At 33.4% G+C, this 18,200-nt stretch overlaps 1 protein-coding gene across 6 annotated transcripts in view; it reads right to left on the bottom strand.

The window, feature by feature from the left end:
• DYNC2H1 (dynein cytoplasmic 2 heavy chain 1) overlaps positions 1-18,200 on the bottom strand; it is a 244,128-nt gene that overhangs the window by 181,251 nt on the left and 44,677 nt on the right. For 5 of the 6 annotated variants that reach the window (XM_087821570.1, XM_087821571.1, XM_016206739.2 and 2 more), the window contains exons 31-40: positions 16,181-16,331; positions 14,360-14,565; positions 13,029-13,211; positions 12,256-12,438; positions 10,723-10,946; positions 9,626-9,741; positions 6,261-6,460; positions 5,371-5,635; positions 3,575-3,782; positions 484-613 (exon numbers count right to left, since the gene is read on the bottom strand). In XM_087821570.1, the coding sequence (XP_087677696.1) occupies positions 484-613; positions 3,575-3,782; positions 5,371-5,635; positions 6,261-6,460; positions 9,626-9,741; positions 10,723-10,946; positions 12,256-12,438; positions 13,029-13,211; positions 14,360-14,565; positions 16,181-16,331 (1,866 nt within the window). The remainder of the gene's footprint in view (positions 1-483; positions 614-3,574; positions 3,783-5,370; positions 5,636-6,260; positions 6,461-9,625; positions 9,742-10,722; positions 10,947-12,255; positions 12,439-13,028; positions 13,212-14,359; positions 14,566-16,180; positions 16,332-18,200) is intronic. The other variant, XM_087821573.1, reaches the window with a different exon arrangement.

An 18,200-nucleotide genomic window follows, 5' to 3' on the forward strand; every position in this document is an offset into this window, starting at 1 on the left:
CCTGTTAATGTTCAACTCTCAAAGGCTCGATTACTGGTATGCTTGCCATATTTTAGATATTTAATCAATTTGTTGAATAAACAAATGACTTAATATTATAAATAACTCACCATCCTTTACTACTTTAGTAGTAACTTGACGTTGTGTTTAGCGTGATATATACATGAGTATTTAATGACACAGTAAAATGTGGCAAGATGGTTTTGTTATTAAAATTAGAAAGATAGTCCAATACACTGTATTCAAGATTTTTTGGTAAGCAGTGCAAGATATTGTGGATGGGACGATTAAAGTGTTTTAAGACTAACATAATAAAAGATTATGCCAAGAGACATAGAGGGACAGCAATGAAGACACCTACCTGTCACTCCACCCCCATATTCCAGCAGAGCTCTACTAAAAGGCAACTACATGCAAGCAACATTCTTAATCACTGTACTTCTCACCTAAATGATTAATTCTGAAATATTACAGTCAACGTACCTGCTTTAGAACCCACTGTAAAGCTTTTTCGAAATAATCTCCAATCCAGTTTTCAAGGTTATTCCTGTATTTAGGAGGCTGATTCCTCAACCAAGATTTTATCAGAGAATTAATATCTGTCTCTTCATCACTAAAACAGATGAACAAACACATAAGAAATTATTTTTAAAAAATTGTCAATTTACTTTCAAAATAAATTTCTGGTTCATTTGACATTATTCTTTACGTGTACCTGCTAGTGTACAAGAGTTGACTTTAGTTACTTCTGTGTGTGTGTTTGTATGTGTTAGTTACTTCTCTAGATATACATACATAAAGGTATCATTCTCTATAAAATAAAGCAAAGACATTTCATCTATATTACTATAAGTGTAAATTAAAGAATTACTATCTGGAGCTTAGCAAAAAACCTATCCTACTCAAATTGTAGCCTGCTTGTTGGAAATACAGAAGCCAAATCCCATCCCAGACCTACTGAAGCAAAATATTCACTTTAACAAATACTCCCTGGGTGATTCAAAGGCACATTAGAGGTCAAGATGCACTGGATCTTAACACAGGTCTTCAAAAATATTTTTTCTCTCTCTCTATCCTCAAAAAGCCAACTACGTAAATTCCCATGGCATTATTAAAAAATCTTTCTACAGTATAATTCTTTTAGGACTTAATTGTATGACTAACACCCAATGACTAACATTAAATATAATATTGGCATATTACTCAAAATTATATCTTACATAATTATAAACTAATTATAGTAAAACCAACCCATAGATTAATAATTTTAGAATTGACAGGGGCCCACAAGTTCATTATTTTTCCAATCTTCTAACACTGTTTTATAGCAGCACTATTAGATACCGAGCCCCTGAATTTCCCCTCTCACATTTCTATCCAGTCTAATAAGGAAAAGGAAAATGGAAAGATCAAAGGTAAATATTTCAGTTACACTGGATCAGCTCAAAACAGACAGACAAAAGACTCCCGGCTCCTTCAGAATAAAGACTTTGTCATGAATGGCATCTGCTTAAGGACTAGGGCAACTACCATCCAGGTCTGTCCAAGACAATCCTGGTTTTTACTAGTTGCCCCAGAATAATTAATAGCATTCTCTTTCACTATTTTTTTTATTTTTCAATTATAGTTTCCATTATTTTGTATTAGCTTCAGTTGTATTCTCTATTAAAAGGCCCTCATTTGGCTTATTCCATAGCCAGTGCTCAATAAACATCTATTGAGAAATGAATGAAACCTATAACCAAGGTACAAGCTAATCAAACACGAAAAATGTTAATATGTATTTATATTTACATAAAATCACATATTCATTATGCCTCTCACAAACAACACCTGGTTCACCAACACTTTTCAAACCTCTACAGCAATAGGTGATCTTTTTTTCTGCTAAATATCCATGGCATTCTACTCATCACTTATTTTATTTATATTCTATCTTGTATTATAATTGTTGTTATATTTATCTTATCTCCTCTACTTGAGCGTATGTTCCATAAAAACAAGCTCTCCATAAGTGTTAGTTTTACTCTTTTCTTGCTTTGTCTCTCCTAAAATGTCTAACTTAATGTCATATATGTAATATACATTCAATAAATATTTTTTAATTTAATTATAATCTTTCATTTTATCCTATATTTCTTCACAAGATTTTAAGAGTACATGAAATAAATAAGATAAATTGTGTGAGGTATTGCTACAAAAGCTATAAACCCACTGTTACATTTTTAATAAAACCTCAAAATGTCAGAGTTCACGACAAGTTTAATATGTTTTCAAGGAAGTAAGCAATGAAGTAATTTTAGAAACTAAGTTTGAACCAATGTAATGACAAGATCATGTGTCATATAACATATAAAATAGCTGTAAATAGCCTAAAACAGTAGAGCACTTTATGTAAACTGGTAAATATCAAATTCTAAACATAAATTCAGGAAGTAAAAGAGAACTTTCTAATTACTCATTTCAGGAACCAAAACTGGCTCAAGTGTCCATGTTCTGATAGGTCACTACTGTACAGATCTAAAATTGCTTTACAATTCACTTTTGCTCTTTAAGCCTCTTCCGGACACAGTGAAGAAGAAAAAAAGTATTAAGTAAAGAGGTTTCCAATTTATAAAATTAAAGGTTGGACTATAAGATCATTTTAACCTAGACTAGTCCTAAAATTCTAAAAATCTGAGATTCTATGATTGAAATATTAACATTAAGCTTTATATTATTAGCCTCTGCCCTAGCTGGGTGGCTCAGCTGGCTCAAGCATCATCCTGTACACCAAAAGGTTGTGGGTTCAAATCCCAGTCAGAGCACATACCTAGGTTGTGGGTTCAATTCCCAGTCAGGGTGCCTAGGTGCCAGAGGCAACCAATTGATGTTTCTCTCTCACATTGATGTTTCTCTCTCAGATCAACATTCCTCTCTCTCTCTCGTCGCCTCTCAAAAATCAATAAACATATCCTCAGGTGAGGATTAAAACAATAATACATAAATAAAATTATTAATCTCTAGCTCATAACTAGTATGTTCGCTTCTCTGAACTCAATCACAATATTTAAATAAAAATAATAGAACCCTGGACGGTATGGCTCAGTTGGTTGGAGTGTTGTCACGTATTCCAAAGGGCTGTGGTTTGATTCTCGGTCAGGACACATGCATAGGTTTCTGCCTGGTAGGGACGCATGCCGGGAGGAAGCCTATGGAAATTGTTTCTCTCTCTCACTCTCCATCCCCTCTCTCTCTAGAATCAGTGAATATAACCTAGGGTAAGGATTAAAAAACAAAAGTTTAAATAAAAGTAACAGAAAAAAACAAGAAAACAAATTAAATACTGTTTCACTTAAGCAAACAAAAATAATTATTTAGTAATTGTGACAGGACTACATTGCTGAAATAATTCAATTGCAGTAAAACAGGAAGTCACAGAATGAATTAAAACCTAGCAAACAAAAAGTTAATAAAAAAAGAGAAAAACAAATTATACATTATTTAGACAACCCATAATTCACTTAGCTATGAAACCAAAGTAACAATTGAAGAATATTCTAATATAATATATGCAGATGCTTTTATTGTTTACCTAAGAAAGATCATTCCCATTCTAGATATTGTGGCTGGCGAAGCACAACTCAAATCATGAGTTTCAAATACAAAGTTAACATTTGGGCCAAACTGAATCCTTTCTCCACTGGGCATAGTGAGCAGTCGGTTATCATCCAGAACGGAATTCAGAGACTCTATCCACTCAGGATCAATATCGCCATCACAGATTATCCATGAGCTGACATCTATTTTCAAACCATAAAAGTAAACATAGAATGAAAATATATGCAGTGATAATTTAAAAAAAGGAATAAAATAATTCTCTTATTCTTTAGTAGTGATTTCCATAAGTATTATTTTATATTCTCTGAAGCTAAATATAAGAACAAGGCATTGAACAGGTTGAAATTTTCATGTAAATTTGTATACAAATGTGCTGGAGAACCCAGCTATCCTGGCTCAGTTGGCCAAAGACTCAGTTATACACCATGTGATAATACTCTTTATCTATGAACACACAGAAATGAAATCTCACTGAGAGAAAACACGGTGTGCAAGGCTTAAGTATTTCTATTCCTTTAATCTTGTGAGATAGCCTTCAGACCTTTGTCTTCTACCATGTCATAAGAATGTATGAATGCTTGCTATGTAATATATTTTAGAAAATATTGAGAACCCACTCTTTAGTGTGCTACATGAGAAATTTTAAAAATTCACCACTAACTTTTTTGATATTTAAAAAGGTGACTTCAAAGGGGAGAAGTAGTGAACAAGAGTGTATACAAGTCTTTCCACAAGAGAAACCTTTGTTATCCATCCCTCTTCAATGAGAGTGGTTTCAAGTTGTACTTGGACTTTTAAAACAATTCAAAGAGAAAAATACCAACAATAAAAGTGTGAGAAAGTCCTGGCCAGGTGGGTCAGTTGGTTGGAGAGTCATTCCTGCACCAAACAGTTGCATACTCGATTCCTGGTCAGGGCACATACCTGACCAGGTTTCGGGTTCGATCCCCGGTCAGGATGGGTACAGGAGGCAACAGATCGATGCTTCTTTCACATATCAGTGTTTCTCTCTCTCCTTCCTCTCTTTCTAAAATCAATAAAAACATATCCTTGGGTGAGAATTTTTTTTAAAAAGTGTGAGAAATTAGCATAGGTAATATCTGGTTCCTATTTAGTGTAATATTATTGACTAAATTGAAAAAGACTACACTGAAAATCCCTTTCAATGTTTCTAAACCATTCACTTAGAAAAACAACAATAATTAAACGACAACTTAACAAAAAGTAGGGAGTCTTTTCTGATTCTGGCTAAAAACTCTCTTAACCACCAAGCCAAAAAATTTAGGCCTTGAAGTCTACTGTTTTACGACTTAAATTTTCAAAATTAATTAAAACACTATTGAAACTGATGAGTTAAGTGTTTGCAAAGATACCAATTTTAACCCTAAATAAAAATTTGTCCTCTTGCTTATTTATGAGGCATTATGATATCAATTCAGCAGGGGAATATCTGAAATACTTTCAAAAATAAAGATAAATTTAAATTTTTTTTAAAAAGCAATAAAAATTTTTATATTTATGCAGTAAATTAATCTAGTTGTGAATTTCAATTCACCCAGATTACTCTGAGTTTCTATTATAATAAAAGTTGCTACAAAGTATAGGTCAAAATGGTAGTATATCTTGGGCCTCTCCAAACTAAAATATCAATGTACATCATTAAAAGGCAGTTCATGGTCATGTATAAGACTTGATAAGAATAGCATTATACACAAGATCTACCATCCACTAAAACTAAGTAAAGCAAAGAATCACACAACAAAGACCAACCTTGAGGTTCTCGAACTACTTGGCGAGCACTATTTGTCAAAACACCATCAGACCATTCCCTCGTATCCATGTCAATATGGCCTAATAACTGATGTCTAGGCATAGCTTTGGGATTCATGGTATATTGTTTCACCACTTTGCCAATTTTAAGAAGTGCTGTCCTTAGCATTCTCCAAAGAGTTGATTTTCCAGCACCACTTGGACCAACAATAACAACTCCCATCCTCTGGCGTAATTGTTCATACAGTTCTAAAGCCTTCTTGATCTAGTAGAAAAGAACATGTTCACATGTGATTTATAGTACATGACCACACACAGCTCTGCTCTCATTCTATACATATAAGTCATTCTATGTAAATTAAGCCTTTGATTTCTTCAGGAGAGCATCACCATTTTACATATCAAATTTATATAAAATGGACCTATTATATGCCAGGCTCTGCAACAGGCACCAGGAATAAAGTGGTGAGCAAAAACCAGACACAGATCCTGCCTTCATGGAGACTACCATCTGGCGAGGGAGAAGCAATATTAATCAAATACACATGAAACGCTAAACAAATATATACAGGGGGTCCCAAAAGATGTATACACATGCTCTGAATAATTATAAAGACACTGTTTATTAAAATACATTTCACTTTCAAAACTGAGCTATCAGCTGTTAAAGTGTGTATACATTTTAGGGGGACACCCTGTATAATAAGAGTAATGAAAGCACATAACAAGGTGACCTAATCTGGACTTAAAGACCAGGGAAGGTTTCCCTGAGCAAGTGAGATTTAAGTGGAAAGACAAAAGATAAGTTGAAAGATAAAGAATAAAGATAGGTAATAAGGAATTAACTAGTAGAAAGAATCAATATAGTATAAAATATTCTTGACAGTTACCTGGTTGGGTATGATTTCATAACTGGCCTCCTCAAAGACTTGCTTTAATGCAGCACTCAGTTCATCATATTCTACGTCTTTAAAGTCAATTCCAGGAAACACATCTTTGATCAGCGCATCAAACCGAGTGCAATCAGCAAATGTAAACTTTGACATTGTATTAAGCCTCAATGCTTGCACCACAATATGACTTTCATTAACTAAAGAAAAAGTTTCATTTTAAAATTATAAGTTATAAATTTAATGACTATAAAAAGTTTTTAAGTGCCTTAATATGCATTGTCAGTAATTAAATAACACACTAGAATTTAATAACATTTAAAGACCTGTGCTATAATATGAATTAACAAGCTTACCTTGTTATCTTTGGTTGCTGAAAAGTAAGTATCACTAGATAATCATGAACTCTTTTCCATAGAATTTGAATCCCAAGTATGCTCAGACTTTAGTTAATAATAAAAATTATAATCATTTACATTGGCATCATACTTTACTACTTTGATGTGAACTTTATAACTGTGTAAAGTAAGGAAGTATTACTATTATTAGTCTAATTCTACATATGAGAACATTAAATCTCCAAGGGTTTAATGACTTATCTGAAAGAGCACAGCAGTAAGTATTATTTTACATAGCTGGAATTTAAACCCAAACCAACCAATTCCAGATTCAGGTATCTCTCCGAATATACCAATAACCAGTATTGCCTCCAGAGATTTTACATCCTATGACTAAAAACTAACAAACAAAGCAAAAATCTTTTATCAGCCTTGCTCAAAACTGGTTCATAAACCTATTCTTAAACCAAATGTAAATGTTAAATGATTGTAAGATTCTTATTTTTTCAAGGATATCAGCTGCTGATTGATAAGACATACACATAAAGGCAAGAAACTGTTTTTAGCCTGGTAATTTTTGAAATTGCTTAATATTTCTATGTTTAAGTATATATAAAGAGGCGTGCCTGCACTAGAGTTTATTTCAGTGCTGAACTCACAAGGAAGCCATCTTTATTTACTACAGGTATAGTTTCAGTATTTCTTAAAAATCATCAGGAATACACAACTGAAAAATAGTAATTTAATTAATTCACCAAATAACTATATCTGCCCTGGCACATACTCACCTAACAATAGAGCTAAAGTAGCTTCCATTTTAAGATGTATACTTTGATCATTTAGAGCCCAAATAGGTAACTTCATGTAATCCTTTTTGTATGCTGTCTTGTTTTCAGTGTTTTAACTTAGTTTTTATTTTTTTAAATAATTTTTTATTTTTCAGTTACAGTTGACACACAATATTTTGAGTTTCAGGTGTACAATCAAGTGATTAGACATTTATATAACTTATGAAGTGATCGCCTGATAAGTCTAGTGCCCACCTGACACCACACATAGTTATTACAATATTATTGACTATATTCCCTAGGCTGTACTTTACATCCCCATGACTATTCTGTAACTACCAGTTTGTACTTCTAAATTCCTTCACCTTTTTCACCCATTTCCCATTCCCCCTCCCATCTGGCAACAGTCAAAATGTTTTCTGTATCTATGAATCTGTTTCTGTTCTGTTGGCTTATTTTGTTTTTCTTAGATTCCCTATATAAGTGAAATCACATGGCATTTGTCTTTGTCTGACTTATCCACTTAGCACAATACCCAATTCATGTTGTGGTGGTAATTTCATGTAGTCCTTTTGTCTATGCTGTCTAATTTTCATGGTGTTTTAGCTAAGTTTTTAATAGCAATCTGAAAAAGGCTGACTATTCAGCCTTTCACGAAGGATAGATCCATGGGTAAGGGGAATCATTTATTTTATATAAATGGAAAAAAAGGTGGTAAAGTGCAATAAAACATATATGAGTCCATACAAATCTAAATAAATTATTTAATAAATACATAAATGGAGGATAAGAGACAAATCTTTACAGAAGAGTTTCAAATTATATTCCACCACCAAGCAGGATATAAGTCCTGCCTCCTCACTTTGAAGGTAAGACTTAGGAACCAGCTTCCAAAGCAGAGAGTAAGAAAAGGGGGAAACACTAACTTTACAGTGGAAAAACCTGACAAACACTAAGGTAAGTGATGAAGGTGAACATCACCAGTGATACCATGTGGTTAGTATGTACCCACTGACGATGTGATGAGATGATGTGATATGATGTGATGTGATGATGTGATGTGATGTGGCGATGTGATGTGATGTGGTGATGATGTGATGTGATGTGATGTGATGTGGTGATGTGATGATGTGATGTGATGTGATGTGATGTGATGTGATGTGATGTGATGTGATGTGATGTGATGTGATGTGATGTGATGTGATGTGGTGATGTGATGTGGTGATGATGTGGTGTGATGGGGATGGATGGGGATGGGGACGGGGACGGGGACGGGACGGGATGTAAAGGGGACTCCATCATTTCTTAGTATTCTTTCCAAATATTCATAACTCAGTCTAATCATGAAAAAAATATCAGAAAAAAACAGAATGAGGAAGAGCCTACATGATATCTGACTGTACTCCTGAAGACTGTCAATGTCACGAAAACAGAAACAGACTGAGAAACTGTCATTAAGCAGAGGAGACTAAGGAGATACAACAATTAAATACAATGCGGACCCTAGATTCAATGATTAGATCCTGGGACAGAAAGGATCATAATAATAAAGCATCAAATGAAGCCTGGACTTTAGTTCATGGTAACATGACTGAGTCGGTCCCTTCGTTCTGACACAGGTACTGCGGTAAATAACAGGAAACAATGCGAGCACTACCCTTGCAACTTCACTGCTCATCTAACATTATTACAAGTTAAAAGGTAGTTTTTTATATTCTTGAGTTTTTTTAAAAGGTTCTTTTTTTTGGTATACTACCTCTTTTGGAAAAGAAAATCCCCATGTGTTTCTAAGATTTCTGTTTTTGTTTTAAGACTAGAAAATTCTTAGGGCGTACTCCAGACCTACTAAATCAGGAACTCTGAGGAGGGAGTCCCATAGTCTATGTTTTCACACAAGCCTCTAGGGGATCCTAATGCACACTAAAGATTGAGAACAAGTGGACTAGACTATTCCTCTATATATCACAACTATTTAATATTTAATGCACATTTAAAAATTATGATAAAACTAGGAAAATCCTAATAAAGAACTTCAATTAAAAAATAATGTATCAATATTGCTTTAATTAGTTTTGATAAATGTACCACACGCATGTAAGATGCTAACAACAAAAGAAACTGGGAATAGGGTATTCAAAAACCCTATATGTTGCATTTAAAACTTTTCTATAAATCTAAAACTATTCTAAACTAAAGCTTATTTTTAAAATGAGATTATATTTGGAATAATGAATCATACTTTTCTGTTTAACGCTGGATTTCTTCAGTTGTCTAAGAAGATTTCCGCTTCCTCTCAGAACTGTCTTCAAAGCTCTCAAACCCCAGTCATAATGTTGTTGAGGTGTCAAAAGTTCCCTTAAGTGAAAACATAAAAATCAGAAAGCATCAAATAGCTATCAGAAATTTTTTTTATTCATTTCTACTGACAAATAGAAATGAGTGCTGATATTCCACACATTTATATAAAAGACCCAATCACGCAAAATAATCACTCAAGTAAACATTGAATATGGATGGTTCTCAAGGATCAGGATAAACCTTTCATGAACCGGCTTTTTTCCCCCCAGTTTTTTTAATTTAAATTTTATTTTTCAATTAAAGTTTACATTCGATATTATTTTTATCAGTTTCAGGTGTGCAGCATAGTGGTTAGACAATCAAATACTTTACAAACATCCATCCCCATCCCACCCCAATATTTTTAGTATCCACTGGCACCATACATAATTAATACAATAATATTGCCTATATTCCCTATGCTGTACTGTACATCTCCATGACTATTCTGTAACTACCAATTTGTACTATGAACTGGCTAATACCTTAATGATGATACTAAATGACAATTACCTATTACCTTTATTCCTAAGGTTTTTCATCAATCTACCTGGCTCTCGATCTCTGAAATTCTAGTTCTCACTATCTTTTAAATGGTATGGACTAGAATTCTCAATTACCCAAAGAAGCTAAAAGTCAGCCTCTATTACCAAAAATAAGACATAAAAAAAACTACAACAGATTTCCTCCAAAGAACAGTAACTTTCCAGTGGTCAGCTGGTAAATTAGATCAGTAAGTATCATTTAGCTGGAGCACTCCAAAAAATTTTTTTGCCTAATAAAGTGAGATCAGATTTATAGTATTTAAGAAAAAGAAGTAGTTTAGGCCCAGATGTTTTCATTATTCAAACTAAAATCTTTCCTGTCAACACCATACGCACAATCACCAATATGAAAATCATTAAATAAGTGAATTGGACAAATGTGAAAAATAGTCATTAATAAACATAATCAATCAATGGAACCAGAAAAATATAAAAATAAAACAAAAAAACTCACCTAGATAGATTGAAGATAGCAACCAATTTCCTGCCCAATACTTTAGCATCTTTAAAGCCTTCTGAATAGAGAATGACTTCTGCGATCAGCTCATTGTCTGGACGAGACATGGCTACTGGCCTGAAAAGCTGTTTAAGATTATCAGGCAGCTTTTGTCTTCCTCCGTAACCTTTTCCAGCAGGATTCATAGTGATAAAAATTCCAGAATTAGAATTTATTTCTACCTGAAAGATTAATTTAAAATATAGGCATCAAATATTTGAAACCATAAATATAAAGCATTACCAGCAACAATCTTACTGTGACATATTTCTACACATAAATACCTTAGCAGAAAAACTAACGACTACCGCACTGTCTCCTTATTCAGCATACAACGAACTCCTTAGGAACCACTTGGTCTATTTGTTTGTGCAACACATTTGCTCAAAGCCTTCCTTGTGTTATGCAGTTTGCCAAGTACACAGAGACAACACAGTTCTGAACTAAACCCAATAGCAGTTTATGCCCTTCTAAAGCTTATAGTCTATTAAAACAAAGAAGCAACCACAGTGTGATAAATGCTATGACAGGGAAGAGCAGGATATCAGAAGAAGGCCAAGTAGGAGAATTTCAATAAAGCTCAAAGAAGCTAAATTAGATGTGTAAACTATGAATGGGCAACTAGGAAGTAGAAAGATCTAGAGCAGAAAAACCTGGCTATAGAGGAAAGAAAAGAGAAAGAGCAGTGGTTGGAACAAAAGATATATTAAGGAAAGGTTTGTTTATGCTTTAATTATATAATATTATTATGCATAGTATATTATTAAGAAGGAAAAGATTTGATTATGTTTAAAAGCCACTGAGGCGTGGGCAGAGGAAGGAAGGCTGAAACTACGGCAGAGGAGATAACGAAGAGAAGATCCCAGGGCAGCAAATTCCAAAGCACAGGTGGGAAGACTAGCATTGGTTGGGAGGAAGAACCACTCTTTCTTAGTAAGAAGAAAGAGAAAAAAAAAGAATGTGGAAGAAAATAAACTTTGATGACAAAGAGGTAAAACTTAATAATTAGTCAAGAGTTTAAGCATCATATAAATAATGTTAATAATTTACAACTAGTCTTACTTTTTTGGCCTACCTAGAAAAACGTGTACTGAGAAAATGTTATTATGGATAAGAGGATAATTTCATAGTTCTTTTAACTTTCAGCGTGTTCAAAGTTACTGTAATAGAACTACTTCAAAGGATTGTGGTGAGTATTAAATGAGACAATGCATTAAAGCACTAAGCACAGTGCCAGCACGGACTGATGCTCTGTAAATGTTAGCAAATATAACTCAATTATTCAATATAGTTTGAAGATGAATGTTAGAATGAAACCAAAAACAGGGTAGAAACCTCAGAGACAATTCACAGGAAAAAGGTTTAACACACTGGTTACAGATTAGAAACAGGGGTACCAGGAGAAATAAAGATAATATACTGCCTAAGAATGAGTAATGCAAAGTCTTATGAAATATTTTAATTCTTTAGATTACAAATACATTTCTATACCTCCTTGCCAAGCAGTTCACATACAGTTCTATGATTCTTCAAAGCATCTTGAATTGTCTGGATCTGCATAGAAACTGCAGACAGTACGGCTTCTTCCAGTCTATTGAATTCATCAAAACAACCCCACGCCCCACACTTGACCAAACCAACAAATATTCGTCCCATTGACTTCACATCAATGCCCTTAAAAAAAACAATAAAAGTATATTCACTAAAAAATAATTGAAATCTCTAACAATAATTTAACACTTTATGCCATTACTGATAAGGTAACCATTTCACCCATCTATGCCTCTTTTGCTCTTTTTAAAGTAGAGATTAAATAGCTACTCTTTCAAACTCAGGGTGCTTTCAAGGAGTAAACAGAATAATTCCTGTGAAAGTATCCTGAAAAGTACACAGAACTAAGCAAATACAATTTTTGTTTTAGTTATTTTTTAAGTCAAAATACAAATCATACACAAAATGTTTTAAAAATGAATTTTAAATTTTCCTTTTCTATTTACCGTTCTCCTTACTGAAATATTTTTCTAAACTCTAACATAAATCTTCATTCTGTATTTAAAACTCTGTCTTTGCAATAATTCTCTTTAGAAAAGTTTTGGGACTATAATACATGCAACCTCTCTCCATATTACTTTTCAAGTAAAACAAATTCTATTTTCAAGCAATTTAAAAGCAGAGTGATTTTAAAATATATAAGTACTACATGAAAACTAATCCAAACATTAAACTAGCACACTATTACACAGTTGGACAATTATTGATTCTACCTCATCACAATTAAAAACTAAAACTTGTCTTCCAAGAAGTCCACCCAAAGCCTTGACTGATTCAGTTTTTCCAGTTCCAGCTGGTCCATAAGGATTTCCTCCAAGTCCCATCTTCATGGCTTGAGTGAGAGTTAGGTAGCACTTGTCTGTCAGTGGAGTATATACCAGCTTGGGAGCATTACCCTACACAAGGGAAATAAACGTAAGGTTTGAATATAAATGTTCTATAGAACATTTACAAATATTTATACAGTGTGAGATTCTACTTAAAAAGATAAAAGGCAACAAAAAGATTAAAGTTTTTAACACAGAACAATATCCAAAGTATTCTTAATGAAAGAAACTTTCTAAAGCGCAAACTGGAATTAAACTTAGTTATTTTTCAAGCATGTATTTTATTCTTTCCTCAATTAATATACTGTTAGGTGTTCCAAATAGTCTCTTGAGTTTTTGATAATAGTACAGAAACATACTTCTAAGGCAAACAAAATAAATATATTATATAATCAAATACAAAAAGACATTTTGTTTTGCATTTTAAATTCATGTAAATTATTTCCTTAAATTTTATAATCTTCACAAATAAGAATTACTTTAGAGATCTCAAAGCATAATTAATTTTAAAAGTTTCTTATGAAATGAATAATTTTAACATCATATAATTTTCAAATTTTCTACTAAATTTTAGGGAAAAAAGATTCCAATTCCAGCTGCAGTTTAGAGTTTTTCCTTAATTTAGGTAGACAGACTAGGTCTCGAAATGTGTTTCCTTTTTGAAAGAGCCAGCTGGCAACTCTCCTGACATATGCTTATTAACATAATTGCCAAAATTTTTTGATGATGGATTATGATAAAAATAAGGCAGAAAGAATACAGATAGATTTTTCTGAGAATAAGTTACATGAGTTAGGCTATTTTTTCCAAAAGTTGTTTTACCTTACAAAACATAAAAACATTTAGTAAACATATTTTAGCATATTTAAAATTGCACTAATGTTGCCCTTGTATAAGGAGGCATGAACCAAATTGCTTCTACTGGGGTTGCCTATGTTCACTTCTCTTTGAATTGAAGGTATGTCTGAATTTCTATATAAATGCTACTCTAATAAAAGGTACATTTAGAGAATTCAGTATAATACTGCCATTATTTTAACTTTTCTGTAAAGAAAATGATTTTTTTCCAATGTAACATTTTTTAATCATGATGAAACGAAAAGAAAACAGTAACAAAAACATTCTTGAAAGTTACAACTAAAATAAAAATAAATATTTCATCCAATAAAGTAAATAATTTCTAAGAGGAAATAAAACATTTCTGCCACAAGTCATACCTGATACTCGTAAGTATACTGAAGTTCAGTATCCACCATTTGAACATAACATATGTCATCACTTTTCATATAGAATCTAACTTGTTTTTTCCAAGCCCAGTCTTCAGTTGTATGAACTTGAGCTTGGTTCAATTGTTTCACCACATCAATATTATGAATAATGTCAAGGATTAGTGCTTTAAGCTTAAGCTCCATGATGCCAGATTCTATATACAAATAAATATAATTGGAGAAAATGTTAGCCTGTGACTTATATACTTCATGATATCAGGGCATTTCTTAATTAATCTAAATGGTAATTTCTTTATATATTTGAGTGGTATAGAAATATAGATCATGCAAGCCAAAAAAGTATCAACTCCACCATCAGTAAGAAATAAAAATTTTGTATGTGAAAACTAAGACATCAACATTCAATACGAGAAGAGTTCTGGTTCCTTAGGCAAGGCGTAAGCACATGCCAGCCTGCTTTCCCTCTGAATGCAGGTAGAGAAAACACAGACAACATGCACTGAACTGCTTGCTATTTAAGACTCTGAAAAGTAAAAAGTATTGGGCAATTGAGGAAGATCTGAATTAGAAGTGTTGCTAAACAAGTAGAGAATTTACCTGTTTCTTTTTTCCCCCTCTCTGGTATCCCTAGGCCTGGACGCAGGCAGTCAGAAACCCAGATTGCTGTAGACAGGGAGAGCTCCTGGAGGAGGAGTCTCCAGGTAGCCACAGTGCTGGCAGTTAAGATCTAGAAATGCCTAAAACTCTGAGGGAAGGAAACATTCCTCTGAAATCAGAGAAGCTATGATCCTAAAAAGAGCAGGACAAACCCCCACTGCTCTCTTTTTCTCTCTGTGTTCTCCCATCAGTTGGCCCAGATTATGGGTGCAGTCACAGAAAGTATGCAGGGGAGTATAGAGTATATGAAACCTCAGCTTTCTAGCCAGGGGACAAAACAGGAGCCCAAGGGAACCAGAAAATACTGGGAAGACCATGGAGAGAAAAGAGATTGGAGCAACTACCCTATAAACTTGCTTATGAATTCAGGCTCACTCCCAACCTGTGCAGATCTCATTCTCAACATCAAATCAAAGACTTTGAGAACTGATGGTAGCATTGTAGACTTTGAAAACAGAACGGACATGGGAACCACAACCAACAGAAGGTTTGCTGGCCTGAACCCTACATGATCAATTGTTAAAAGAAAAATATCAATATTGGATACATCCAGGGGACTGAAACAAAATCCAGACTCTCAAAACACAATGTCCAGGATACAATTCAAAATCATTCAACATGCAAAGAACCAAAAAAATCAATTCATATAAGAAAAGAAAAGAAAGGTAGAAGGAATAAAGACATTCTTAGATTAATGAAATCTATAAGAATTCATAAACAAATAATCCTGCCCTAAAAGAAATGCTAAAGAAAGTTCTTCAAACAGAAGGAAAATGATACTAGAAGGAAAAGTGGAGCGTAAGGATGAAGGAAGGGCAACAGAAATGGTAAGCATCTAGGTAAATATAATAGACTCTTTTTCTCTTTAATCCTTTAAAAATGTTTAATGGTTAAAGGCAAAAAATAAATCAACGTACATAGATGTAACATATAAGAGAACTCCAAGATAAAAAGGGGAAGGAAAAGAAACCTATATGATAGTAAAGTTTCTACATTTCATTTAAGTACAATATAAAAGTTAAGTGTATATATTGTAACTCCTAAAGTAACCTCCAAAATAGACAGTCAGAAACAATAAATGAATTAAGATAGAATACAAAAAAATGTTCAAATAACCAAAAAGTAGGCAGAAAATGGAACCCTTTTCCATACCAGTATTGCCCGAGTCCTCAGAACTGGTATCCACGTCAGTATAGTGCTCTAACTTGTTCACCAGTTGTGTTTCAACCTGATGAAGACTATGATCTTGGATAGCATTTTCTACATCTTCAGTAAATTTAATCTGCTCCGCCAAGCATAATATCTATTGAATTAAGAGAAAATATATACTTTAAAAGGTGAATTTACTTAGGAATATTTTATCAACTTAAGAAAATAAATCCTCTTCCCAAATTTTCCATTGTATATTGAATCTCTGTACCTGAATGCCTTTTTGGTACCTCAAATATTAACAGAGAATGCAACCCAGCTTACTTCTCAGAACTCATCTCATACTCCTCTCCGACAGGCCTATTCAGTGGGTCCTAGCACCCACCAAACTAATTGTAACATAAGGGACTTGGTACTTTCTTCCTGACTCTCCTCAAAAATGGCTTTTTTTCAACCAGTAGGATGCAAAGATAACAGAGTATGATGCATTCCATGCAATAAAAAAGTAACCTACTAGCATTCCAAATAATATCTCAGTATATTACTGAAGTCTACCATTTCAAATTCCAATTTTATCTTAATTAAGATGTCATATCTTTCAGTCTAATACTAAAAAACAGAAACTAACTCTAGATCAATATAGATATCTTTACATTTATATTAAACATGAAATGTTAACCACTGCTTCAGAGGCTTTCTTTAATAGTACCAATATAGCAAGGCTACTAATAAACCAAATTACATATTTAAACACCAATCTTTGAAAACGTATATTAAAATAGTTTGATACGTTCTTGGATGAACAAGGTAAACCAATAATATCCTCCTTTCAACTAAAGGCATAATCCATCATCATACTAAAACACTAAACCTATTCACCAATTACTACTGAACAGATTGTTTTTATGATATATATCTTCCACCATACAGATGAGTACCATCAAATGCTTCTATTTATCAGATTAACTCATTTAATTATCTACATATACATTTTATAATTCTATATAGCAGGCTAAGCTGCTGTCTTGCTCTAACTTAAAACATCCAGGAGATCATGGTTCGATTCCCAGTCAAGGCACATGCCCGGGTGGTGGGCTCGATCCCCAGTAGGGGGTGTGCAGGAGGCAGCCGATCAATGACTCTCTCATCATTGATGTTTCTCTCCCTCCTTCTCCCTTCCTCTCTCTCTGAAATCAACAAAAAATATATTTTAAAAAAAAACATCGGGTAAATATTGTATTAGATTCTTTTATGGAAGAGAAAGCCAATTACTAACTCTTTCCAGGGCAAAGTTATCTGCCATACTTTGTAGTACAAAACTCACCAGCTTCTTTAATCAGATATAGCATGAAGCATTTAAGCAGATCCAAATCTGCTTTTTGTGAAAAGACTTTGCTCTTTAATTTTCATACAGAAATGTTCACTCACCACCTGCACACTAATACTAACACATGTGAATTCTCTTCAGGCAAGACTCCTGAATTTCTGTATTAAAAATGCACATCAATCATCTCAATTTCTAATAGTCTGACATACAATTTCTGTGAGAGGCTAACAAAAAGGATAGTCAAGATATGGTCTTGGCTAATTCTCAAGTCACGTTACCATTAACATATTTGCACAGGCACTAACATTATTAATTATCTGAAATGTAATGGTCACTAATGGTGCTCTGCAAAGATCACACGATTTAACCATCAAAATGAGTTGGCAATGTCAGTATTATTACATCCTCTTAACTAAATGTCAAAAAGAATCCCTCAGAGTATAACTGGAAAAGGCAGAATTTGAACCAAAGTCAAATTCTTTCCATTTACCATGCTACCTCCCTCCCAGGCCAGAAAGTGAATTCTCAGGTCCTTACAAAAATACCTTTAAAGAACTAAATTAACGGTACATAGTAACAGGTACCAGACATTCATGTGATAAGTTATATTACTCAATCCCCTCATGAAGATGCTTGACATAAATTTTTCTTAGCATACCACTAATAAACTAGAATTCTTCATTTTGATAAATTAAT

The sequence above is a fragment of the Miniopterus natalensis genome, chromosome 11 (genome assembly GCF_054644295.1).
Source record: "Miniopterus natalensis isolate mMinNat1 chromosome 11, mMinNat1.hap1, whole genome shotgun sequence".
Taxonomy (NCBI): Eukaryota; Metazoa; Chordata; class Mammalia; order Chiroptera; family Miniopteridae; genus Miniopterus; species Miniopterus natalensis.